Genomic DNA, 27,222 nt, shown 5'->3' with positions numbered 1-27,222 from the left:
ATCGATTTTTGAAAAGAGCAGGTTAAGCATTAGTTAATAAATTCTGACCGAGCGAATGGTGCGACACATCCACATGTTGATTTATTAGAAATAAATTCACTTGACTTAGCATGATGAGGTAACATGACCTTGACCCCAAACTTTCCGCACCTTCCCCAAAACAAATCAAAGTCAAACGAGCTATTTTAAAACGGTGAGCCGTCCGTCACCGTTTCTCCGCTATTCGCGAAAACACCCGGACACCGGGTAGGAAGTTCAAACACCGCTGTAGCTAGGCGCGGGCTAATGCTATTCATGGTCAGGCGCGTGGGACGCCCCTCCCTTCGTCTGGCCGGTTTAGTACCGTACCCCGGTGACCCTCCCCATTATTATCTGACAGCGACCGCTCGGCCCCCTTGAAGGGTCACTTTGGTATGCAGGTCCTGGCTCTGTAATACGACAGGGGGAGGCAGCGGGGTTTACGGGCGGAGGTTGTGCCGATAAAGGTCCCCGAAGCAGAAGACGCACAGGTGTGGGTCGCACAGGCGATTAATTGCCAGGGCAAGTCGTTGTAGATCTTCAGAGATAGGTAAGTATCTCATTTATCAGGTACGGAAAACCTGTATAAAAATACATGAACACCTCTCCAGGTTTTCGACATGGCAGCCACATCCTCACTTCGTCACAAAAATATATGTAGTCACGTTTTGATTGCCTTTGAATAAAAAAACCTCCTAGCACCAAAAGAAAACAATCGACCTGCGTGGCGTCAGTAAGTTCATTGTTTGGCGTTACGCCGTCTGTCACTGCTTATTAGGGAGGGCCCGAGGTATGACATGTAAATGACCCCTAATCGAGGCCATCGCGCCCACCCACCCGCGTCGCCGCCTTCCTGGATTGGCTAGAGATGGGTGACCCCAAACGGCTGGGCATTATTCCACACATAGCATTATGCCAAACAGCTTGGCAATTGGTGCTATAGTCATTATGGACGCCGTGCTTGCCTTGATATGCTTTGGCGAGCTCCTATATAGAATGTTTATGCCATTTTATTTGCTCAGTTGATATTGAGGCCTGAAACAACATTCTTCGACAAGTTTTTCTGCCTCAACTTTTCGTCTTAGTGATCGTCAAGCGAGCAAGCAAATCCCAGCCACACAAAAATACCAATTCTGCCTCATGTATTGCAGCCCTTAGGCCGTACGTATAAATACACACACTCTCGACACCCTGAGACACGGGGAAGCGCATCAGTCGCCCTCCCCACACACTGGGAAATCCCGACCAGTCCCCGACCAGTACATTCCCTACCATGGCAGCCGGGACTGATGTCATGGGGGAACTAAACACTGCTTAAACGTTGCGCAGCGGACAATAATAAACAGATGTGGGGGCGTCAGACTGGGACGGACAGTCGCATGATGGGACATACTATCCCACAAAGGGACAGGCGGTCTCAAAGTGGGACAGACGGTTCCAAAATGTGACAGATGTTTCCACGATGGGACAGACTGTCACAACAGCAGGTAGGACTGTCACAACATGGGACAGACGGTCCCAACATTGGAACAAACTGTCCCAAATTGAGACAGATTGTCCCAGCAGGACGTAGTGTCCCAACAATGGGATTAACGGTCCTACGAATATGGGATAGACTGTCCTAAAGCGGGAAACACGAATTCTGCTCCCGTTCTAATTATACGGCGATTAATTCCTGAGAGGAGGACTATGATTACACTAAGACAAGGGGGACGCCCTTAGACCACCAGAGAGATGGCAATGGAAAATCTCCTCTTCTCCTCCCCTTCCCAGGCATATTTTCCGTTCGAACAAGTCTGTAGCCGCCAGTTTAGCGGCCCTAACCAGAGGGGTTCAGACAATATGCGGGAGAGAATGGACAAAACGAGACAAGTTTTGGCGCGCTTTGACATCTTAGAGTTGCAAGGCGGTTGTTCGCTCCGCTGTTACGGATCCTCAAAGGCTATGCGAGGGAAACAAGCCTCAGGTCGGACACAAGCTTATATCGCGAAACTGGAAAGGAAAAGTATTTAGCTGTGGGCTGAGCGTTGGTTCCAAACACACCTCAGATAAGGCAAGCAACGAGCCAGACGCATCCAAAGTAGTTTGCTCGTGACATTGAAAAATATATATTTTGAGGGTTTAAAATGAGCCTAATTCAGATTTTTGTGAAAGGGATAATATTTTAGTTCTAATTTCTTGAATATAAAACTGAACGAAGAAAACTCGCCTCAATTTATCAATCCCACCCCAAAAAATCATTAGCTCCAAACGTATACCAACAGAAGATACTCATAACGTCCCACATTCAGCACACAATTTTCAAAATTACACTTGTGCAATAACATGACGAAACAAGGGCAGTTAACACTTCTCCGGCAGATCAACTAGTTTACACGTCAGATCAAGCGCTTCTTCAACGACGGTTCATTCAACCACTGTGCTGTCCTTTGGGCGTCTTCTGTGCAGTCAGACGCCCCCATACACTCCTCCCAGGGCGCCTTTTGTGCTAACAGGCGCCGCGGATCAGTTCACGACGGCGATTGGCAGGGAAGCTCGCGATATGCACTATAGCTGTCACAGCCACCGGGCAGTCAGGACGCCCACAAGGCGCCCACACGGTCCACAGGGACGCCCACAAGACGCCCACACGGTCCAGAGGGACGCCCACACGGGCACACGGTCGGGAGTCGGGGCGAAGGAGGGCAGTCGGGACGCCCACAAGGCACCCAAACGGTCCAAAGGGACGCCCACACGGTCCACAGGGCAACCACAAGCGCCTGAGAGCGCCTACACGATCCAAAGAGCGCCCATACGGCCCAGACGGCGCTCATAAGGGCCATATGGCGCCCATAAGGTTCATACGGCGCCCATAAGGTCCATGCGGTGCTCATACGGTCCATATGACGCCCACACAAGCCAGAGGGCGTCCATAGGTCTAGAGGGCGCTCACACGGCCCATATGGCGCCCATACGGCTCATGGAACGCCCATACGGTATGCAGGGCGCCCATACGTGCCGCATGGCGCCCAGCCAGCCCAGAGAGCGCTCACTCTGTCTCGAGGGCGCCCACACGGTCCAGGACGCGCTCTTATTGTCCCCTTTGACGCACAAATGACCCAAAATGGCGCTCATACGTTACAGAGAACCCTCTAACGACGCAGTCAGCGTCAGCAGCCCTGACCGGTGGGTGAAGCGGGCATACACCGGTGTGTGGGGTCGGGTCACCTTACTGAGATTCCGTACTTGCTGCCCACTTCCGGACAGAGCACAGAGGCGGCAGAGAGCAGCAGGGGTACGTCGTTAGAGTCGACCGACATCAGCTGAAACGGACACGGGACAGCGGGTGAGACATGGGCGAGGTAATTCCGCATATCCGATTTATCACTATATTATGAAACATGAGGGCGTTATAAATATAAAACGGGGACATCGGTTCATCCCTTATCACAGGAACGTCCACATTTAGAGGCACGTCCTCACTCATAGCGTCCCTTTCCGCCTCTCCAACCCGTTGTGCGCCCTCGACCACTTAAACCACGCGAAATTCATCTCCTCGGTCCACACCCTTTCCCAGTGAGCTTCTCACCCTCGGAAAGCTCCTGTTCTCACTGCGCCCCTTCCTCACCCGTTATAAGCCCCCTTCTCACTTCACGTCCCTTCTTACCCTAATTGACTGCCCCCGGCCTGACTGCGCCATCCTCTCACCCTCGTCCGCTCCCCATTCTCACCTCGGTGAGCTCCTGCATGTTAGCCAGACTGCTATTGATGAGAAACTGCGCCATCTCCGCCGCCCTCGCCGTCAGTTGCACCAGCTGACTCTCCAGGTGTCTCAACACCAGTGGTGCCGGCGCACCAGTCTCGTGCACCCGACACACCGACTCGACTAGTGCCGACACCAGCGGAGCAAACACCACTGCCAGGCCGCTCAAACCTCCCCCGGCGTCACACACGGCGAACGCGTGTGACGAGAGCACTTGAACGGAGTATGAGTCTGTATCGGCCAGTACACAGGAAATCTCCCCACTACTAGCAGCGGCGGCTAGGTCAGGTCGCAGACGAGACTCCCAGGCGGCACGAGTGTCACAGCCCCAGAGGGCCAGGTCGGGGACGTAGGTAGAGCCGCCTCCGCCGAGAGCCGACCAGGGGGTGAGGGACTGCCGGCCCGGCCCGCCGCGGCCAGACTCCAGAAGAGCCGTCTGGGAGGGAGCAGAGAATGGGGGTTAGAGGGGGAGACATAGGGGTCAGACGTAGACATGTTACATACACGGAGAGACATAGGGGTCTCTAAACATAGTTATTAGACCAACGATTAAATAGTAATTCTCATTACACCCGAACAAAACACGCTGTAACAGATAATGCGACGATATTCTTCGCGTAAAACACACTTCAATAAAAAATGTTACAATGTCCTATCATTCAGTAAGGACATGCAACAACACCACGACTAACAGCTGTTATTGAAACATGTCGGACAAGACCGGGCTTTCCAGGGGTAGAAGCGGCTACATGTACTTCCTCTCTGTTGGAATTGTCTCAATCAGCTCCTTCTGGACTCTGGTAGTCTCACCTGCAGCTGTCCTATCTAGCTGAACCATCTTGTCACTCAAAGGTCCCCATCTCCACCCATCTCCATCCTGATGGATTGTAATCTTTATCATGGGATAACCCAGCTCGCACTTGGGGATTAGCAATTAATGTCCCTACCCTGAAAAGGTTCATCTTTTGCCTCCCTCCCCGGGAAAATATTTTCGTGTGACAGGCTTCTGTAACATATTTCCCAATTCCCACTATTTCCAGGTATATCTCACCTGTTGCTGAAGCCTGACGGGGCTCTCGGGTGTCCTCTCTAAACACCGACAAAGCCTCCCCACAGCCGGTGAAGGCACCTCTCGTGGTGGCGGTGACGGGGGAGGCGGCGGCGGCGGTTCAGGCGGTGGCGAGGGCGATCCTCCGTCCGACACATGTCGAGCCTTCCGCGCCGCCCAGCCCGCCGACTGCTGCGCGAACCGTAGCGAGCGATATCCACGTAGATACTGAGATGTATCGCGTATTGAATCACTATGGCGTCGACTGAGGGGAGAGTGATTCCCTCCCGCCGCCGGCAGAGGGGGAGGAATTTCAACAGCGGCACTTCGTCCTGAGCACCGCTCGCACCCAGCAAAACCAGAGTCATCATCCGAACTCTCCGACGTTACGACCGGTCGAGTCGGACGCTGCGTCACGACCGGGGGGACGTTCGCCGTCGCGTCTGTCACGTCCAACGTCGGTTCTGACGGTTCCTCATCGCCTCCGACGACAAATCGTACCGGCGCGCGGAGATCAGCCGACGACCGGGAGAGGCGACGCCCGGAGGGAGGCGGTAGGGGCGCAGAAGGTCGACATAGCGGCTCACAGGATCGGGATTGAGTCACGGTGGTTATAGGTGGGGCGAGGGTACCTCCGCCAGCCGGGCGGGAGGTGGATAAATCAGTCACCACGAGCGCCGGCACGGTGGGCGCTTCAGCGGTAGTGGGTGGATCTGCCGAGCCACAACCCGAGTCCGTATCCGCGCGTGTGACGTTTTCATCACTCGCCACTGACACCGGCAGGTAGAACCGACTCCTTCCCAGCGGCTGCTGAGGTTCCGGTGGGTCCTCCGCTCCATCCAAACGCACGTAAAACCTCGACCGTGTCTGTGCCTGACTGGAGACCGCTGACAGCGGCGGCGAGAGCGTCGCACCGCTCTCCTCTGCGCGCAGTGTCGCGCTGGAGCCGGATAGACGCCCGGCAGCCTGCAGTGAGCTCAGAGATCCGCCGCACGGGTCTTCAGACCCCCGTAACGAGCCGGTAGAGAGGTCTCCATTAGGTGCTTCAGAGACTCGAAGAGAGCCACTGGAAGTGTCTCGACCGGTGGTGGATAAGGTGGAAGTAGCAGCACGCAGAGGGGAGAAACTCCACGGCATGGTTTCAGACACCTGTCGGAAAAAAACGCGTGTCAGAAAGGCCGACAGTCGCTAGATTCTTTGTCACTAAGCATAACTTTTTTAACGTTTTAACTAGGTAGCTAGATATCATAACCACTTAACCAGGTACAGCTCGGTATAACTAGATCCTGAATGACGATAACGGTAACCTCGAACGGAGCATAACGACAGTCAAAACTGAGCGTGTGTCTGTACGTACGTACGTACGTACGTACGTACGTCTGTACGTAAGTACGAAGTGATCTGTGTTTTTGAAATGCTCGAACGATGTGCAACAATCATCTATTACGGGTAGTACACAAATACATATGAGAAGCTGACGACATAGCTCCATATCTGTGCTCATAACTTACCAGCTGATCGCGTATAAAATAGCTCAGTACGAGCAGTAGCCGGCTGACCAGCTCAGTTCTACGTCCCACCACCAGGGTGCGCGCGGGAGGCGGCGGCTGCAGCTTCCCGGCTCCGCCACCACGCGGCGCCACCGTCAACACCCAGTGAAGGTGGTGCGTTAGGACGGCCGTGAGGAGTGTCGACATGAAGCTAAACAAGGAATAGAGACACGTCAGTCAGAATGAAAGTGATACTTAACAAAAAAGACGTCAGTATGAGAGCCAGCGGAAGGGACTCAGTAGTCAGTACAGCTTGATAACTCGAGAGGGAGGCATGCGAGCTCAGCAGTGAGCTACTGAAACGGATAATGAAAGCATGACAAAGATGAGCGAGGCCATGTAAGGCAGACATGTTATTGCAGCACCGTTCCGTGCTTCTATCCTCAGGATACTGAAGTCCTTCTCCTCCACGCCGCAACCCCCTCCGGGCTGGACAGGCAATTTTACCTCATGCGGGCTGCTCCCTTGGAGCGGCACCGCTGCTCCCGAGGGAGCGCACCCCGTAGCCGGGTGCAGTGAGTACTTTGGGGCTGGGTGGCCTGTCCTCTGGACGGGCTCAGCCCCGGTGACTTACTAGGGTGCCTGCCCAGACCAATGTCTCCCCCTATATCCTATCATCCTCCCGGCTCTGAAATGGTCTCATTGGACCGAAAGGGCCTAACCCAACAAAAAACAAACATGTTATTGCATCGTGAACAAAATACAAAACAAGTTGACGAATTGACAGTATCATTTGTGAATGCCCCACATGACAAAACTCAGCAGTAACCAAGAAAAAAGCCCGCTATTTAAACTTGCGTATTTAATGTTTCCCGACTGCAATCGAGCTCTGGGAGTGATGGGGGACCTCAGTAGCCGGGAAGGGACCTCAGTAGTGTCGAACGGACCTCATTGGCGGGGAGGAGGTCCCAGTAGCCGGGAATTCGCCTCGTTTATAGCGGGAAAGGGGCCTAAGTAGCGGGTACGGGACCTCAATTACGAGTATAGCGTAGAAGGGCCCGCCACTGACCAGTTGTGTTCCTTGGTGTCCAGCTCCGCGATCAGTGACGTCAGCTCCGACACGAACAGCTCGGCCAATCGCTGACGCTGACGTGACGTCACCGAGTCTGACGTCAGACCCAGCCAGACGGGACGCGGTAGACGTCGGGCCGTCAGGAGGTTTAGCAAGTCCTGTGACGTCAGAAAAGGCCGGTCACGTGACAGTACAGTATGTTAGAACTTCGGTCACGTGACAGTGCAGCAATTTTAGAACGTCGGTCGCATGGTATAGCAGTGATGCTAAAAAAGGTACAGAACAGTGAACAGCAGAAAGGCGTCAAGTGACAAAACGGTGGTACACCAGAGCAGGGTACCGCGACAGTAGCGTAGCGGCATAAAGCGTAACGTGACAACGCAGCACGCCGAAAAAGGAGTCACGTTACACCAAATCTGACACGAGTTTAGTCTCCACAATGAGAATCACGAGCGTCTCGATCACATTAGTTCATACTACTCATCTATACTCCAGCGGCAGCTACCTTTGTCGATGTCAGTTGCCTATACTCGTAAATACAAATCAAAACTTTAGCATGCTAAGTTTCATTACAGACACGCACGCATGAATAATTCACAAGCTTTATGAAATTGAACACCTTCGAAAGCCCAATGGATTTGCTGAAAGTTGCGCAATGCACACATCATTATTTTCCATTACCTACCGATGACAATAACAAAGCATGCGAAACACACGCGTTTAGCGTGAAAACGCAGGCGTGTGTAATGTCTATCCACTACCCACCTGTCTGGTGACGGCTGTAGCCTGGTGGACGGTCCTCACAAAGTGTCTCCGGCCGTGGTAGGAGTGTCTATCCATTACCCACCTGTTTGGTGACGGCTGTGGCCTGGTGGACGGTCCTCACAAAGTGTCTCCGGCCGTGGTAGGCGTGTCTATCCATTACCCACCTGTTTGGTGACGGCTGTAGCCTGGTGGACGGTCCTCACAAAGTGTCTCCGGCCGTGGTAGGCGTGTCTATCCATTACCCACCTGTTTGGTGACGGCTGTAGCCTGGTGGACGGTCCTCACAAAGTGTCTCCGGCCGTGGTAGGCGTGTCTATCCATTACCCACCTGTTTGGTGACGGCTGTAGTCTGGTGGACGGTCCTCACAAAGTGTCTCCGGCCGTGGTAGGCGTGTCTATCCATTACCCACCTGTTTGGTGACGGCTGTAGCCTGGTGGACGGTCCTCACAAAGTGTCTCCGGCCGTGGTAGGCGTGTCTATCCATTACCCACCTGTTTGGTGACGGCTGTAGCCTGGTGGACGGTCCTCACAATGTGTCTCCGGCCGTGGTAGGCGTGTCTATCCATTACCCACCTGTTTGGTGACGGCTGTGGCCTGGTGGACGGTCCTCACAAAGTGTCTCCGGCCGTGGTAGACGTGTCTATCCATTACCCACCTGTTTGGTGACGGCTGTGGCCTGGTGGACGGACCTCACAAAGTGTCTCCGGCCGTGGTAGGCGTGTCTATCCATTACCCACCTGTTTGGTGACGGCTGTGGCCTGGTGGACGGTCCTCACAAAGTGTCTCCGGCCGTGGTAGGCGTGTCTATCCATTACCCACCTGTTTGGTGACGGCTGTAGCCTGGTGGACGGTCCTCACAAAGTGTCTCCGGCCGTGGTAGGCGTGTCTATCCATTACCCACCTGTTTGGTGACGGCTGTGGCCTGGTGGACGGTCCTCACAAAGTGTCTCCGGCCGTGGTAGGCGTGTCTATCCATTACCCACCTGTTTGGTGACGGCTGTAGCCTGGTGGACGGTCCTCACAAAGTGTCTCCGGCCGTGGTAGGCGTGTCTATCCATTACCCACCTGTTTGGTGACGGCTGTAGCCTGGTGGACGGTCCTCACAAAGTGTCTCCGGCCGTGGTAGGCGTGTCGATCCATTACCCACCTGTTTGGTGACGGCTGTAGCCTGGTGGACGGTCCTCACAAAGTGTCTCCGGCCGTGGTAGGCGTGTCTATCCATTACCCACCTGTTTGGTGACGGCTGTAGCCTGGTGGACGGTCCTCACAAAGTGTCTCCGGCCGTGGTAGGCGTGTCTATCCATTACCCACCTGTTTGGTGACGGCTGTAGCCTGGTGGACGGTCCTCACAAAGTGTCTCCGGCCGTGGTAGGCGTGTCTATCCATTACCCACCTGTTTGGTGACGGCTGTAGCCTGGTGGACGGTCCTCACAAAGTGTCTCCGGCCGTGGTAGGCGTGTCTATCCATTACCCACCTGTTTGGTGACGGCTGTGGCCTGGTGGACGGTCCTCACAAAGTGTCTCCGGCCGTGGTAGGCGTGTCTATCCATTACCCACCTGTTTGGTGACGGCTGTGGCCTGGTGGACGGTCCTCACAAAGTGTCTCCGGCCGTGGTAGGCGTGTCTATCCATTACCCACCTGTTTGGTGACGGCTGTGGCCTGGTGGACGGTCCTCACAAAGTGTCTCCGGCCGTGGTAGGCGTGTCTATCCATTACCCACCTGTTTGGTGACGGCTGTAGCCTGGTGGACGGTCCTCACAAAGTGTCTCCGGCCGTGGTAGGCGTGTCTATCCATTACCCACCTGTTTGGTGACGGCTGTAGCCTGGTGGACGGTCCTCACAAAGTGTCTCCGGCCGTGGTAGGCGCGCTCCACCGTGTGCTGGAGGCGCGCCAGGAGGTGCTCCAGCTGCAGCGAGTACTGGAGGAGCGTGTCCTCCAGGACACTGGAACGAGAGGGGAGGTTACAGTTACAGTACTGGAGTAGGGTATCCTCCTGAACACTGGATAAAGAGGAGGAGAGGAGGGTCCAGTTACAGTTACTGGAGAAGCGTGTCCTCCAGAACACTGGAGAGAGAGAGAGGGGAGGGGAAGGTCACTGTTGCAACATAGAGTAATGTGCCCTCCAGAACACTGGATAAAAAGGGGGAGGGGATGGTCACGGTTACACTGTACAATGGTAACCTCCAGAACTATGAGCTGCGAGGGTACAGGGGAGACAAGTAAGCAACGAGTTATTACAGACTCAATTGCTGAGAAAAAAACAAAGTAACAAAACACAAAGTAACAAAGCATTTCCCAGCACTTACACCCAAAGCCTCAGCCTAGTTAAAATGCAACAGAAATACTTTATTTGCTGTACTTCCATAATTAGCTAAACAGAATTAAAAAAGCCAAAACTTTCAACATTATACTGTTTAAACGTCACAACAAAGCACCCACCATCTTTTCTCACAACCTCCTCAAACTTGCAACTCCTGCCACGCCCTCATCCCACACATTGACAATCCAGTTTGGCTGCATTCCCACTCCCCCCGCCCCCGGGTCACTGACCTTCGCGCCGGCCCAGCCAGTGTCACCAGGACGACCACTGCCAGGCGGGCGGCGCGTGACGTCATACGCAGACACGGTGCGTCATCGCGTGACGTCAACATTAGGTCCGAGGAGCCAATGGGACGCAGACGGGCTGAGCGGTGCAGAGAGCCGTGCGAACCGAGCGAGGCCCCGGAGCCTGGGGTAAAGGCGGGGGGGGGGGGGTTAGAGGGGCATGGTAACAAAGTGAGGCACCGTCATGGGTATCATAGCACCGTTATTATTAGCACATCATCCTTAGCAAAACATTGCACTGAGCACTAGCCCCGTGAGTCACTTGCACTTGAATCCGTAGGCTGTGAGTCACTTGTACTAGCCCTATGATCCACATTGACCCTTTAGGGTCATGCACCGACCCTGTGGGCAGGGTTGTGCTCGACTCAAAAAAATTTGCCGACTCGACTCGTCATTCAACTTCAGAAAGCCCTGACTCAAACTCTGACTCAAACAAGGAGCAGATTTTTTTCTTGACTCGACTCATGACTGAAGCGGCTCAATGAAAATATGAGTTGACTCAAACTTGACTCAAATTTTTTGTTGAGTCAAGTGTGTTGACTCAAAATTGGCTCAGATGAAAAGTTGTTGAGCGGGGGGGGGGGTGAAAAAAAAATTCGGCAGCAGGGCCAGGCCTAAGTTGTTAAGCGGGGGAGAATGATAGGCTTGTATATATTGTTTCTAGAAAGATAAGTCAGCTGACTCATGTTCCTAAATGTTTTTGACTCAACTCAATGTCAAAAGTTATTTTACTGACTCAACTCTGCCTCAACTCAACACCTCAATATTTTTGTCTGACTCAACTCTGACTCAACTCAACAGCTCAACATTTTATCCGACTCGACTCAAACCTGACTCATTTGAGTCAGAGTTGAGTCAAATCTCTGACTCGACTCATGAGTCAAGCACAACCCTGCCTGTGGGAACATAACCTGAGCGACCGACTCTAAGGGGTGATCATGGGTAGCATGCTAGCCTGAGTGTGAGGTCAAACACTACCCCTGTGTGGGCTGTGTGGTCACACACTCACCCTGGGCCGACAGCGGCGTTCCGTACGGCGTCGGCATGTAGGACGGCGGTCCCATGAAGCTGTCGACACTGCTCAGGCCAGAGTCCTCGCTGAGGCGGCCCGCCGGCGGCGGACAGTCCATGCTGGACGACCTGGCGGCAGGTCAGGGAGGTCACAGGTCACAGGTCAGGGAGGTCAGAGGTCACAGGTCGGATGTCATATGGGACAGTTCATACTGGACGACCTGTCGACAGGTCAAGGTCAGGGAGGTCGCAGGTCAGAAGGGACAGTCCATGCTGGACGACCTGGCGGTAGGTCAGCGAGGTCAGAGGTCAGAGAGGACAGTCCATGCTGGACGACCTGTAGGCAGGTCAAGGTCAACAAGGTCAGCGAGGTCAGAGAGGTCACAGGTCAGAGGGGACATGCTGGAATCTGGACGACCTGGCGGCAGGTCAGGGAGGTCAGAGGTCACAGGTCAGATGTCATATGGGACAGTTCATGCTGGACGACCTGTCGGCAGGTCAAGGTCAACAAGGCCAGCGAGGTCAGGGAGGTCAGAAAGGTCAGGGAGGTCACAAGTCAGATGTCAGAGGGGGACAGTCCATGCTGGAAAACCTGTCGGCAGGTCAGGGAGGTCAGGGAGGTCGCAGGTCAGAGGGGGACAGTCCATGCTGGAAAACCTGTCGGCAGGCCAGGGAGGTCAGGGAGGTCACAGGTCAGATGTCAGAGGGGACAATCCATGCTAAATGACCTGTGGGCAGGTCAGGGAGGTCAGGGAGGTAGCAGGTCAGAGGGGACAGTCCATGCTGGAAAACCTGTCGGCAGGTCAGGGAGGTCACAGGTCAGATGTCAGAGGGGACAATCCATGCTAAATGACCTGTGGGCAGTTCACCAAGATAATGGTCACCGAGGGTAGAAGTAAGATGTGTTGAAGGGACTGTGGAGGTTTGGAGTTTGCAGTCAGAGGTCCGAGGCAAGGCTGCGGAGTCGGAGTCGATAGTTCTGACTGGAGTCAAAGTCGGAGTCACCGAAAATCCATCGACTCCGCAGACCTGCCAAGTCTGCATAGTCGGAGTCAGAGTCGGTCGGAGTCGACGAGTTTTCCCTGAGTCGGAGTCACCGAAAATCCAGACTCCGCAGTCCTGGTTAGAGGTCAGCGAGGTTGGAAGGGTCTGAGGGGTTCGGCATCAGAGAGGTCTGTTAGAGGCCAGGGGTCTGTGGGAATTATGGACATGGGGAAAGGCTAGATGAAAAGCTATGGGACCTTGCTCTCTTAGGCGTAAGCCATAGGGAGAATCAAAAGCCATGAGAATGGAGCCAAAGCCATCAAAGGTAGCATTCAAACGCAAGATGAGTATTATATATACAGATATAACGAGAGCAACACAGAAAGATATGTCATGCATTCATGTCACTGATAACAAATAATATGACAGTGACTTAGGGCATTGTGGAAAGTGGGCGCTTGCGGTGTGGCGTTTGTGAACACATCGACGCTTTTTTTCTAACTCCACATCCGTTCTCTCGTGAATTTCTAAGAAGCAAGAAAGATCCCTGTTAAAAAGTGTTGTTCAATCATCCGATCCTGAACAAATATGTGTGTTCGTTAGCTCTTTCTGGCATTGCTTGATCTGCTAAGACAGGCAAACTTGAGACAAATCGAGTGACTGGACTTGTTTTGAAAGTTTCTATGAAACTTGTTGGTAATTCATGGGAGAACAGAATATGTGGGGTTTGAAAAAAGCACGTCGATAACTATGGGGAGGGGGAGAACAGGTGTGATAACACTTACCTGGGGTCAGTTGTATTGGGTGATGGGTTGGAAGTGTAATGTGTATGTGTAGGGGAAGGTGGGGTAAGACGGACCAGCTAGGGTTTGAGGCCGCATATCTTGCTACACTGCTCTTGTAATTCATATTATTTATAATCTTCGGAATGCTCAATCCTTCCTCTGTTGATATGTGTAAAGACTAAATTTCAAATTAAAGACATCTAGGTGGTGGATGCTCTTAAAGAGGGACATGTCAAAAACTCAGACAAGAAAAAACGTGGGGTAAGACGGACCACCCAGCAGTGCCTGCTATCCGTTCATGTGTGTTACTGCACTTCTGCTCAGTACTCTTGTAAGAAAAAGTAACCAGAATGGTAAAATAACAAAATAAGCCTTTATTCTGTACTCATGTGTGATGGAAGTGCAGCTAAAAGCTGGGAATATGTGTGTTGATTGTCGTTTGGCATGAATGTATGCTAACTGAGCACTTGCATGCATGGCTCACATGCAACAAAGACTCCTTCCTGAAAAATTAGCTTACTTAAACTTGTGTCAATGTTTTGGAAAAGAACTTTCCATATGCAGGGTACAATGGACCACCACAGGGTAAGATGGACCGCAGTGGTCCGTCTTGCCCCAAATCTAAATTCTGTCATTATCATGACGCATATGTCAAATAGCCCAACATTGCAAAACCTTGCCTTTCCTGAAGTGTGACTATAACTAAGTTTATAACTTTGTTCTTCACAGTTAAGTGCAAAATAGAAACTAATCATGCAAGAAAGGCGCCGTAATTGAATCACCCGTAGACCTCTAATATTAGATCGGTTTGACGAAAAACAACATTTTTCTCGATAACTCAAAAGCTATGCATCCTAGCAGCATGAGCTCAAGGTGGCCATTGTTACGAAGGAAAACAAACATAGTGAGTGCATAAAGCAGTAGATACCAGCAGCGGTTCAGCCGGGAGGGCTGATGGTCCGTCTTTCCCCGCTGGGCCGTCTTACCCCACCTTCCCCTATGGGGTAACACTGACCTGGGGTGGTGCGGTGACGGCAGACCGGCCACGTCCAGCCGCTGGGAGCTACACTGGGGTGGTGGGGTGTGTGTATGTATATGTATGGGGGTATATCTGACCTGGGGTGGTGGGGTGTGTGTATGTATATGTATGGGGGTATATCTGACCTGGGGTGGTGCGGTGTGTGTATGTATATGTATGGGGGTACAACTGACCTGGGGTGGTGGGGTGTGTATATGTATGGGGGTACAACTGACCTGGGGTGATGGGGGTACAACTGACCTGGGGTGGTGGGGTGTGTATATGTTTGGGGGTATAACTGACCTGGGGTGGTGCGGTGACGGCAGCCCGGCCACGTCCAGTCGCTGGGAGCTACACTGGGGTGGTGAGTGGTATAACTGACCTGGGGTGGTGCGGTGACGGCAGACCGGCCACGTCCAGTCGCAGCAGGGACAGCTCGCTGCCGGTCGAGCTACACGAGTCGTCCAGACTCGTACCGCTGAGGGGAGCCGGCACGGCATCAGATAATACAGAGTAAGACAGATAATGCAGACACAATGACAGGCGATACAAATAGAGTATGATAGACAGGCAGGCAGGGTATGACAGACAATACAGAGTATCGCAGACGATGCAATAGCAGTTTGCCTTAGTACCGACAGGACAGAGTGAAGTTGCATTTAGAGACAGTGCGACACAGCGTGAGAAAAAACGCAAAGAAGCAGACAATAAAGGCACATATGCCACATCCTGGATGCACTGGTTTGAGACTGTGACACGACCAAGTTTCAACTCCAACTGTGCCTTAGAGAGAAAGTTATGTCATATTTCCTTTGGTTTGAGTCTACGACATGTACGGCCCTCCAGCAAAAGAGTGGTTGGTTAACCTATGTGCTTTTGGTGTAATAACTTTGAATGACAGAGACACTCCTGTAAAATGACTCAATAGAAATGAGAAGAGGGTTCGTGCACACGCTTCAGCAATGGTTTTCAACAGCCATTAGACGTATTCATCCATGCAGATCGCTTATTGTGATGTTGGCAACCAACCACTAAATACCTGGAGGGCCGTACCAATGACAGTACGCCATGTCTTATTTCCACTGGCTCGTACCCAAGCCGTGGAACCCCCCCCCCCCCCCCCACTCACCTGCTGCCGTGAGTTCTGGCGCGGCGGACCGGCTGGCGCAGTGGGAACACCCGGCTCATCATCATCGTATCCGGGGAACAGCTCGGATCGGCACCCTCCGCGCCTGAGGGACGGGGGGCGGGTCAGAGGTCAACGACCGACGGACGGGTGGCGGGTCAGAGGTCAACGACTGGGGGACGGGGGGCGGGTCAGAGGTCAACGACTGGGGGACGGGGGGCGGGTTAGGTTAACGACGGCGCAGAATGTCAACAGGTCACAGGTTCACATACTGAGCTAAGCCACATCAGCAAACACATACACCAGAGTAATGCTGCAGCAACTAATAAACGTGGCCATGAAAAGTTGGTTAAAAATAAGCCTCTTATGTTTATGAAACGAAGGTTTATGAAACGAAGCGTGTAACATTAAAAGTAGAAAAAGTAACATAATTGGTAACGAATTATATCTAACATTGGGAGAGTGGCAGCAACTGATTACTATGACCAGCTTATGCATACAGAATTTCCATCCAGCGAAGCAATGCTCTGCAGTTCATTCTCGGACCTTTCAAATAACGAACAATAAGACACGAGTCTCAAGAGTACTCATGCAGCTACTGACGGCTTACCTCTGACAATGTGCACCTTGCATGTGGGTCCTCCATAGGCCATTGCCACTGTACCAAACACCATCTCTCCCAGCTGTTTGGCGTCCGGACGTTGGCGAGTGTACTGCAACACAGTCAAAGTATCAGCACATAAAATATACAGAGTGCTGCAGTTTAGCAGCCAGCTATTTTGTGAGGAGGGTATGACGCATTCCATGACCTGACGTCACAGGCGATGACGTCGGCTCGCGCGCGAGCCAACACTAACGGGAACCCTCTGAGCAGTGAACATAGATGGTGGGGCAGCATAGGTATAGAGCGAGCTGTATAAGAATATTGATAGATTTGCATCATGCATGCCTCAAATGATTGTTGGGGCGTCTCTGTTTGCTTTTTTATTTTTATATCTGTTTATTTAGGCTTACTCAACGCCTTAATTGCTAAATGCCTGCCATTTATTCATATGACAAAATCCTCAGTAAACAATGCAAATGCAATGGACCAAAGATTTGTGAGAAATTTGGGAAGATTTGTGAGCGCTTGCTGTCAACCAATTAGAGTTCAGGCTTCAGCTTATGTAATCTAAGTGTGAACAAGACAAATGAGTGAAATATGTGATGCCCAACAATTTTATGTACATGATCCAAAATTAATAAAAAGACTCTAGAGATGACTGCAAGCTGACAAGTGAAGTCTACAAATGAAGTTACAGGTTCATCCATGTTGATCTTGTAGAGAAAGCAGGTATGACATCAAATTTGATCACTTCACTTTTGATTCATGCTCTGCTGATATGCACTGCAGCATCATCATATAATTGAATAGATGCATGCCTTTTGTTAGATTTTCTAGTCAATAAATCAGATTGGTTAGGAAGTTCAGACAAAAATTAAATGTGCACAGAACACCTAAAAGTGTATGTAAAAACATGACACCATACAGGACCTGCCTACTATCTGGAGAGCAGGAATCAGATAGGCTGCTCGGTGCTCATTGCACAACCATTACTTGAATAATGATATTGCTTTGCAATAATTCTTGTTTAGAAATATATCACACATAATTTTCATTGCAGTTGCTTACAGGACTAAATGACATTATGCTTAGTGAGTAAATAAAAAATGAGCATTGAGGAAAGAACAACAAAGTATACAAATAATATGCCAGCACATTTAAATTAATATTGCTTTTTGATAGTAATTAACCCAACATAAGGCCAACCCTATTCCTTACTTTGAAGCCTGTGTCATTTTCCACCTCAATGAGGCCAGCGTGTTCTGTCGTGCCACTTCCGCAGGGCACCAGCAGGACGGTGGATGAGTCAAAGAGCAGCCTCCTGCCTCGTACCTCACATTCCCGATAGACCAGGACAGTGACCTGGTCTGGCTCCAAGGCCACCGGCTGCCAGGGACTGCGGAAAAAATGAAATGAGGGTGAGGGTAGGAATATGAAAGCTTCTGTCTCTGTGCACAAACATCATAACTTGAGCCTTCCTGCAACTACAAAACTGCCTTAATAGGTACCTCAAGTTCGAAATTCAAAAGTGGTAAATCAATCACCCCAATCCAATGACTAAAATAAACATCGAAAACAGCTGTTAGCCCACACAAAATATGTATAAGCTGCAAACTGTATAAGACCATGCAGGTCATTTAGGATCTACATGACAAAATGGTGATACAAATTACTGAAAAGATGCAACAATAAATAAATAACTAATAAAAATGCATATAAATGCACTGAACAAATTGTAACGGCTGCGCCATGAATGTCGATAAATAATAAAAGCACATAATTAGAAGCATCAACAAACTGATAATTACTGCAGAAAACATCAATAATACTTACTTAAACTCTGGTACATTATCATATCCTTTCAGAGGCTTTAATGCACTTTTCTTTCTACCACCAAACAGTCTAGACAACAACGCCATGTCTCGTGATAGCACACTGGAGCTCCATGTAAACAAACACTCGCATCTGACCTCATTCAGCTGAGCCCAGTCACAGTAAACGTGCAAACTGGCAACGTGTTCTAGCGAGTGGATCACGCCCAAGGTCGGATGAATCGGTCCGTCATATGACTGCGCCGCGTATTTTGGGTACGGGAGCTCACGAGGAGGAGTTTCCGGATGGATGGCGCCAACAGCGGATGTAGGAGTCATTGCATTGCATAAGCGTCGCCAGGGTTTTGAGGATGGAGGCAATGAGTGCTCAGGCAATAGTTATCATCGGCGCCTATTATGCGGCTGTTGGTGATTATAAATGTATATTTCTCGAGGTGGGGGCCGGGGGGGGGGGGGGGGGGGCTCGGGCACTCGGTGTTCTTTCAAGCTCATTTAGGTACAATTAACCCGCGCCCCAATGGCGGTCTCAGCCAACTTCGCCCTAGTGGGGGGGGGGGGGGCATATGTTACCACCCACCTCTAACTAAAAAACTAAGAGGGCTATGTGTGGAGTTATTTCTATTATCAAACTATGTTAGTAATTAGAAGTGCCTACATGATTTAGGTCATTCACTAATTATGAGGTGCCGGAGTGAATATGCACATGTCATATGCCGCGTGATTCAAAAATGCAAGAACGGCAATTTGGAGCAGCAGCGCGGCGGCGAGGGGGGAGCCGTAGAGGAACGAAGGAAAGTGGATTTATTGATATGGAGTGGAGTGAAGCAATTGTAGAAGCGTAATTGTTGAGTTCATGCAGGGGGGTGTCACTACTTTGCTTCGCCATAGGTCCAGTACTGATGTCATTGGTTTCGGACCCGGTGACGTCAGTGCTGGCTACATCCGGGAACTTCTTGCACTTGGTTCTCATTAGAGGTGGCCATATTGTTTTGTCCCGTGACGACACATTTGCGTCACTGAGTCCGAAACTGGCTGTAAACAAATCGCTCAGTGTCGCTACCTCCTATATATGGCCCAAGGCTATATAAACCAGGTAGAACGTTCCCGACGAAAAAGTGGTGACAAGCGATAATTAGTAGCCGCGACCCTCACTTGTTCAAAACTATATCCGCAAGCAGCATTTACAGGCTAGCGGAAATCGACCAATCGGCGTTCGGCAATACTCGACGCTGATTGGCCCGATGCTCGTGACGAAATTGCGGGGGACTGTAGCTACTCCCCTATGGCGTTTAATAGACTTACGGCTTTTGAAGGCGTTTTATACCAGTTTTTGTTGGGTTTGAGGCCATTTTTGTGCTTGGATATTCTTTCTGTGACTTTTGACTGTGTAATAACGACATTTAATCATAACATTTCTATATACTACCGGTGTCACATCGGCCAAAAAGACCGTAAGTACATGGGATAGACGGACCACTGCTGATGGGGCCACAATGTCGGCGTGTGGTCATCGGAGGTCCATGAGGGCTCGACATAGGCCCTTCATGAGTCGGTATAGGCCCGGTGGGTCCAGTGCAAGCCTATCAGGGGCTGGTGCTGACCCAACAGGGCCCAGTGGCATATAATGTAAGGCTGTCTAGGGACGTTGAGGGCTCGTGGGGGCCATATAGGACAATTAGGGACCACATAAGTCAATCAGGGGCCATTTAGGCCAATAAAGGCACTTCAGGGGACTTGAAAAGGTCATTCAAGAGCTGTGGTGGGCCATGAGGGGACGGCACTGGTCCAGCAGGTGCAGTCAGGGGATGTTGTACGGGTTTCTCAGTGGCCCATTTGGGCATATCAGTGACCAATTTGGACCCAGCAGGGGGCTTTGTAGACCTATCAGGGGCGGGTGATGGTTCATCAGGGGCCAGCGTTAGTCCATCGGGGCACGCCATTATGCCCGTCAGAGGTAATTGCGAGCCCACGCTGAACAATGATGGCCCTTCAACGGCCCCTAATGGATCTACATTGACCCATGGGCCATGATGTGTCATGTATGCCCCTATGATCGACAGGCCTACTCAGACCCCTGATGGACATTCCCGGCCTCTGATGACCCTATACTGAATGCTGATGGGGCTATAAGTTTCTCCAATAACCCTTCGTCAACCCATTATTACCATACGCTGGCACTAGGGGCCCCACGTCAGCCGCAGGGCAGTCCGTGCCATGACAGCATGTCTTTTCGGCCGATATTACATCGGTAATATTTATTAAAATCATGATTTTATGGTGTCATTATATAGCTAACAGTCATAAGAAATATATTTCAACTCGAAAACAGCTCCAAACAGCATATAATTTTAAAGAAACCCCTCCGAAATCCAAAAGCCTATTCGGGTCCATAGAGAATAACTGCGGTCCCCCGCAATTTCGTCACGAGCGTCGGACCAATCAGCGTCGAGTACTGCCGAGCGCTGATTGGTGAATTTTCCGCTAGCGTGCAAGTACTGCTCGCGGAACAAGAGTTCGTCGACAATCCTCCACAAACGTCTGTCACCATTTTTCGTAATGCTAAACAGCCGGAGCGTACCCCCCTGATATGGCCTTGAGTTCATGGCGGATTTCGTATTGAGTTGAAATCGATAAACGCTTGACTTTTATTCGATCTCTTTCTAGTACAATACAAGCTATTTCGGCTCGCTTCAAAATGGACACAAATACTTTCGATTTGAGGATCATCCCAGAATTCGATGGAAGACAACCAGTGCTCGAGTGGCTGGAAAAAGTGGAACTCACCTGCAGACTGAGGTCAGTGACAGAGTTGGAAAACGTTATTCCGCTTCGTCTAACTGGTGGCGCATTTAACGTTTACCAGCAGCTCAGTGAAGAGGACAAGGCCGATGCGAGTCGGATAAAAGAGGCGCTGCGAACGGCATTCGCAGCTGACAAGTTCACGGCTTATGACCAGTTCATCTCCAGGAGACTCCGTGCTGGTGAGTCCGTCGATGTCTATCTTTCTGAGCTTAAACGGCTAGCTCTGTTGTTCGGAGGAATCCCTGATACTGGTCTGATATGTGCCTTTGTGGCCGGTCTGCCGGACTCTGTGCGTCAGACTATGAGAGCTGGGACCCGTATCGAGTCGCTAACCCTGAGTGAAGTGCTCGGCCGTGCGCGGGCGCTGCTGGCGGACGACTGCGACACCGCCGCGGCGGTTCAGACTCGTCAGACTTGGCGTGGTGCTACTAGCGACAAGCGCCAGCGTGGTGAGACTCGTGGGCCAGTGAAGTGCTACCGATGTGGAGAAGAGGGGCATATCGCACGCCTCTGCCGACAGGTAGTCTGCTTCCGGTGTCAGAAGTCGGGTCACACGATGGCTCACTGTCCGGAAAACAGGCAGGGAGGGGAGACGTCAGCGCCAGCCTCCTCTCCGCGCTAAGCGGCGCCCTCCCTACAAGACAATTAGAGGTCAATGGCACCAGCGGCTTGGCGCTGGTCGACTCTGGATGTTCCCGCAGTATTGTTGATCAGTCCTTCTGTCCCGGCTGGACCAAGAGAAGAATCAATGTGAGAACTGTAAGCGGCGAACGGTACCAATGTGACGGCAGTGGACCTATTCGAGTGTGTCTTCCGAACGGTGCTGCTGCTGATCTTGATGTCCTAGTGGTGATGGAGAAGCCATTGGGTTTTGATCTTGTGCTTGGCATGGACGGCATTGAGGCATTGGGAGGAGTTACGCTGGTAAACTCCAGTCAAGTGCAGTTCGGAGGTGAGCTCAACTGTGCTGCCGTTCAACTGACAAAACCAGAACCGACAGAACCAGAGCTGACAGAATCGGAACCGTTGAAACAAGGAGTGATGAACCCGGAACAGACAAACATGGAAACTGGTCTGAGTGGGAATGAGAGCCGTGTGAAAGTGCATGTTGATGAGGCAGATTTTCAAGCAAGTTACGATGAAAAGGATAAGAAGTGGACTATGAGCTGGAAGTGGGCGGATGGCTCGGCACCTGAGGCGCTGAGGGACACCGTGTCGGAGTATAAAATACCGCCAGAGAGCCGTGAGGAATATGAAGAGGAGCTGAAACAGTGGGTGGAAAACGGTTGGCTCGAGCCGTACGATGAAGAGAAACAGGGGCCGCCGAAGGGAACAATTCCTCTCATGGCGGTGCTGAATCGGAACAAGGAGAAGGTGAGACCAGTTCTAGACTTCAGACAGCTGAATTCGTTCGTTGATGCGCATACCGCAGACGCAGACGTGTGCGCCGAGAAACTGCGCGAGTGGAGGAAAAGGGGCACTGATGGAGCCATGATCGACCTCCGAAAAGCATACTTGCAAGTGCACGTAGACGAGTCACTTTGGCCCTATCAAACAGTTGTCTTCCATGGCAGACGGTATAGTCTTACGCGTCTTGGCTTTGGTTTGAGCGTCGGGCCTCTGGTGCTGAAGAAGGTGTTGGCCACTATCCTGAGCTGGGACGCAGACATCAGACGCGCTACTTCAGCATACATCGACGACATCTTTGTCGATGAGAGTGCTGTTCCGGCGGAGCGTGTTGTGGCGCACCTCAAGAAGCATGGCTTGGACTGCAAGCCCCCGGAGCGCCTCTCTGGCGGTACCCGTGTCCTTGGACTTCGGGTACAGGAGGGGGACGGTCATCTGGTCTGGAGACGAGACAACACTGTCGGAGACGTCCCAGAGCCACTGACAAAGCGGGCTCTGTTCTCGCTATGTGGTCGGCTCGTCAGTCACCTTCCGGTCTGCGGCTGGCTGAGGCCGGCTGCCTCCTTCATGAAGAGAGTGGCGAATGCGACTACAACGTCGTGGGATGAACCGGTGACGGACCCGAAGATACTGAAGATGTTGGAAGAAGTCATGCAGCGAGTGGATGCAGCAGACCCAGCACGCGGCAGATGGGACGTGGATGGAGAAGACGCAACAGTATGGGTAGATGCGAGCTCCCTGGCCCTAGGTGCTGTGGTACAGATCGGGGGAGAAGTGGTTGAAGACGCATGTTGGCTAAGACGTGACGAGTGCGCCCATATAAATATGGCTGAGCTAGATGCAGCACTAAAAGGCATCAATCTCGTGATTCCATGGGGAGTCAAAACAGTGAAACTGATGACAGACTCGCGGACAGTCTACCACTGGCTGAGCGATGCGATTTCAGGAAAAGCAAGAGTGAAAACGAAAGCGGCGGGGGAGATGCTGATTCGTCGGCGACTGGAGACCATCAGAAGCACGGTGGAGGAATACGGTCTCCAGGTAGACGTGAGCTTCGTCACGTCCAGAGAGAACAGAGCTGACGCCCTCACCAGAGTGCCGCAGAAGTGGCTCGCTCCGACATCAGACGGCTCTGCTGTCCGTGTTGAAGTCGGTGGCGCCGACCAGCGAAGTGACGGTGGTGTAGCCGCCGCCGCAGCAAGTCATGACAACTCAGATGAGGTCCGACGCATACATGACTCGACTGGGCACCCTGGGATACGGCGCACCTTCTACTTCTGCAAGAAGTCCGTACCAGCAGTCACCAAGAGCCAGGTGCGCGCCGTCGTCCATCAGTGTCAGCAGTGCCTGTCGTTGGATCCAGCTCCAGTCAGGTGGTGTAAGGGAGATCTCAGCGTTCCGGAAACGTGGACACGGCTGAGCATGGACATAACACATGTGAACGGCGGCCAGTATCTGACGGTGATAGATAACGGCCCATCTCGCTTTGCTGTGTGGCGGAAGTTGAAGAGGCAGGACAGCAGCAGCGTCATCGAACAGCTGGAGCAGATATTCTTTGAACGAGGAGCGCCGCGAGAAATCCTAACGGACAACGCAGCGGCATTCCGTAGTCGTGCCTTCTCCGAATTCAGCGAGCGATGGGGCGTGACCATGCGATTTCGAAGCGCCCACCGACCCTCTGGAAATGGGATAGTGGAGCGGTGCCACCGGACAGTGAAGTGTATTGTAGCCCGCTCAAGCTGCTCAGTGCAGGAGGCACTGTACTGGTATAACGTGACACCCAAGGACGACGTCAGTGCTGAATCTGCTCCGGCGAATCAAATATACCGATATGAAGTGAAAATACGTGGAATCGACGAGAACTCCAGCGATCCTGGTGTAGTCGTGTGTCGGTTCAGCTTGGGAGATCGCGTGTGGGTTCGAGATCCCAACACACGATGTGACGTACCCAGTTCAGTGGGAACGGTCACCAAAGTGGTGTCGGCCCAGACCGTGGAAGTCGACAGCATTCCTCGTCATGTGCGCGATCTGCGCCAAGCTTCAACAGACTGCACTCTGGAGTCGGAGCCCAAGTATGAACGAGAAGAGCCCGGAGAAGACGCAGAGGAGTCATGGCTGATCCAGATACCAGCTCCAAGAACGACAGGAGGCTGCGAGCAGATAAATGACGCTGATGGTGCCCCCCAGCTCGAGTGTGAAGTGTCTCAGGCCACAGCGGCTGAGGTCAACGAGACTGAGAGTGCGGACAGCCCGGCCTCAGCCGTCGTCAGACAGATGCCAGCAAAGACGTGTAGCGTGAGGACCCGGCAAGGACATTGTAGTATTTGCCTCTGAAGTCTGCCCACGCGCGCTGTTGTATAGCGCTGCTCCAACGTTGTCTACATACAATTTAATGATCGGAGATCAGGGGGGAATGTGGAGTTATTTCTATTATCAAACTATGTTAGTAATTAGAAGTGCCTACATGATTTAGGTCATTCACTAATTATGAGGTGCCGGAGTGAATATGCACATGTCATATGCCGCGTGATTCAAAAATGCAAGAACGGCAATTTGGAGCAGCAGCGCGGCGGCGAGGGGGGAGCCGTAGAGGAACGAAGGAAAGTGGATTTATTGATATGGAGTGGAGTGAAGCAATTGTAGAAGCGTAATTGTTGAGTTCATGGCGGATTTCGTATTGAGTTGAAATCGATAAACGCTTGACTTTTATTCGATCTCTTTCTAGTACAATACACTATGCTAGAAAGCCGCGGTAAAAAGCAATCGATAGCTCTCATTGCGTACGTTTGAAACTATTTGTCATTTTTCGAGCAATATTGGGGTCACCAGAGGTCATCAATCAAAGGTCAAAATTTGCCAATTGTCATTAGGTATATTTTTCAGAAAACATGCCGTTATCTCAGGAACTATGATTGCTAGAAAACGCATGGAAAAGCAATCGATGGCTTTTGAACTCTTCTTCTGATAAAATCATTATCAAAATTGACCTCAGGTCAACGGTTTAGCCTCCAGAAGGCAAAAACTCCAAAAAACACTGCAGGCTGGACATGATTGCAAACTTTTTTAGGCTTGGTCAGTTAACTTGACCTGGTGACCTGACCTAACATGACCTGGGGTCAAAAATTTCACACATTGTCCAAAATTGATGTACAAAAAGCTACTCCAAGCGGCGCGGCGCTACGCGCCGGCGGTTTTTTATTCGCACGAAAAAAAAAAAACGCGACAGGGTGGTAACATAGAGTAGTAAAGTAATCTTGGGTAACATATGCCCCCCACTGGGGCGAAGGTTAATGCATGCATTTTTCATTCGTTTTTAATTTTGAGTTTTAGTCAAACGTTTGGATTACAAAGCCGGAGCCTGCCAATGCTATGTAAATATATCGCAGGTCATGTTCGCGACATATTCCTAATTTCCTACCTTCCAATCGAGCATACTATGGGTTGGATTTGGGCTAGGTAGGTGTAAGGTCAGTGATCCAGGGCAGCGAAATGACGGAGTCGGAGTCGGGGTCGGTCAGAGTGAACCAGTTCTGACCAATTAATTATTTTCTAAATTCTACCATGCTCCATTCGAATTTGTGACCGGTAGCCACGTGGGAACCAAAATACTCATACCCAAGCATAAAGCATTGAACATAACACATTATTCCTCCATGATCCATCGACTATCCGCCTGGCCCTGATGCGGATGATCCCCGTCAAGGATGTCGTGTATCGACATGGTGTGCCGGATCGATTCTGATTTCATGCATTAGGTACTTTTACAAACCTAAATTCCCGCATTGTATTTGGGAATACATGACCAGGCACCTAAGCCTTAAAGATACGTTTGCTATTGAAAGTGCAGTCCTTACATAGTTCTTCTGAATCGGCATCAGCTATAATACTGATGCCGATTCAGAAGAAACAGTTGTGTGGAAAGAAGCGTTTCGAAATCCATAGCTCACTTTGCACACATGCCACTATCAGTAGGTAATAGATTGTAGGACCACTGCACCGTGCTGCTAAGGACTGATGGGTTCCCGAACTGCCCACACAATAGCAGCTCCATAATCATCATTATATGTATTGCTCATAAACAGAGTCATAAACAGCCGATATGCAGGCCGGTGCAAAAGTACTGCGTGCTAACCTATGTATATCGAAGCAACGCTGCTGTCGCCCATACATGAATGCCTGCAAATACCACACAAGCCAAACCCCTACACACACAACGCGTGGCAGTGTTGTGTGCACCTATTTATGTTGTTGTAAATACATTGAGCGTAAGTGCATTGCTTTAGCTGTAATATTTAAAATGCATTTAGAGCGCGGCAGCGTTTTCTGAAACGCGCGTTGGGTGCATTCCAGGGCACTGAGCGAATGGTTATGCCAGCTTCGAAACGATTTAAAGACTTTATATGTTTTATGCACTTTGCTGTTTGTGGTATGTGAATCTCTGAAAACAGTTTTAGGACCGTGTTCACGCAGCGCCGGAGGCTGAGCGTATATGTACATACTCCGAAACTTGCATTACCTATACTCATGACACGGGCGTAAAGATACCGGCGGCGAGCAGACTGGACAATCGAGCAGGTTATAATGGGCTGGTTATATGCAGGTTATATAGCCTTGGGCTGGTGTGTATCATCCCAGCACTCTAAGATATAATCCGATGCACAGGGGTTCTGATTATTTACATCTAGCATCTCTTTAAAATTCTAACAAAAAATGCATAGTCTACACTCTACATATTCGTTAACCCGCGCATGATGGTACAGAGCCCCCCTCCTGTTTTTAAGCAATATCTTCTAAACCGTTTGACAAATCAACACGAAACTTGCAGTACCTTCAGCCGCATTAATTTAACACCTTGTGTCAAAATTTCAACATTCTAACTACCAAAGTTCCGACAAAAATGACGTCAGAGTG

General features: G+C 51.1%; 2 protein-coding genes across 2 annotated transcripts; one reads left to right on the top strand and one right to left on the bottom strand.

Moving 5' to 3' along the window:
* Window positions 1–1,145: 1,145 nt before the first annotated feature.
* LOC122368029 (folliculin-interacting protein 2-like) lies at window positions 1,146–18,231 on the bottom strand. The gene is made up of 13 exons (XM_043341621.1): window positions 18,104–18,231; window positions 17,489–17,666; window positions 16,277–16,379; window positions 15,670–15,772; window positions 14,923–15,018; window positions 11,752–11,882; window positions 10,689–10,866; window positions 9,940–10,081; window positions 7,368–7,528; window positions 6,320–6,509; window positions 4,812–5,957; window positions 3,729–4,196; window positions 1,146–3,320 (listed from the first exon to the last, which is right to left on the bottom strand). The coding sequence occupies exons 1-13, from the start codon at window positions 18,187–18,189 to the stop codon at window positions 3,222–3,224; spliced, it is 3,081 nt and encodes a 1,026-aa protein (XP_043197556.1). The 5' UTR covers window positions 18,190–18,231; the 3' UTR covers window positions 1,146–3,221.
* A 3,561-nt stretch (window positions 18,232–21,792) lies between these two features.
* LOC122368021 lies at window positions 21,793–24,645 on the top strand. Its single transcript, XM_043341613.1, has one exon. The coding sequence runs from the start codon at window positions 21,793–21,795 to the stop codon at window positions 24,643–24,645; it is 2,853 nt and encodes a 950-aa protein (XP_043197548.1).
* The last annotated feature ends 2,577 nt before the right edge of the window (window positions 24,646–27,222 follow it).

Source organism: Amphibalanus amphitrite, unplaced genomic scaffold (assembly GCF_019059575.1).
Source record: "Amphibalanus amphitrite isolate SeventyFive unplaced genomic scaffold, NRLGWU_Aamphi_draft 000915F_arrow, whole genome shotgun sequence".
Classification (NCBI taxonomy): Eukaryota; Metazoa; Arthropoda; class Thecostraca; order Balanomorpha; family Balanidae; genus Amphibalanus; species Amphibalanus amphitrite.
Note: the sequence above shows the minus strand (reverse complement) of the source record. Positions and strands in the feature narration are given on the sequence as shown.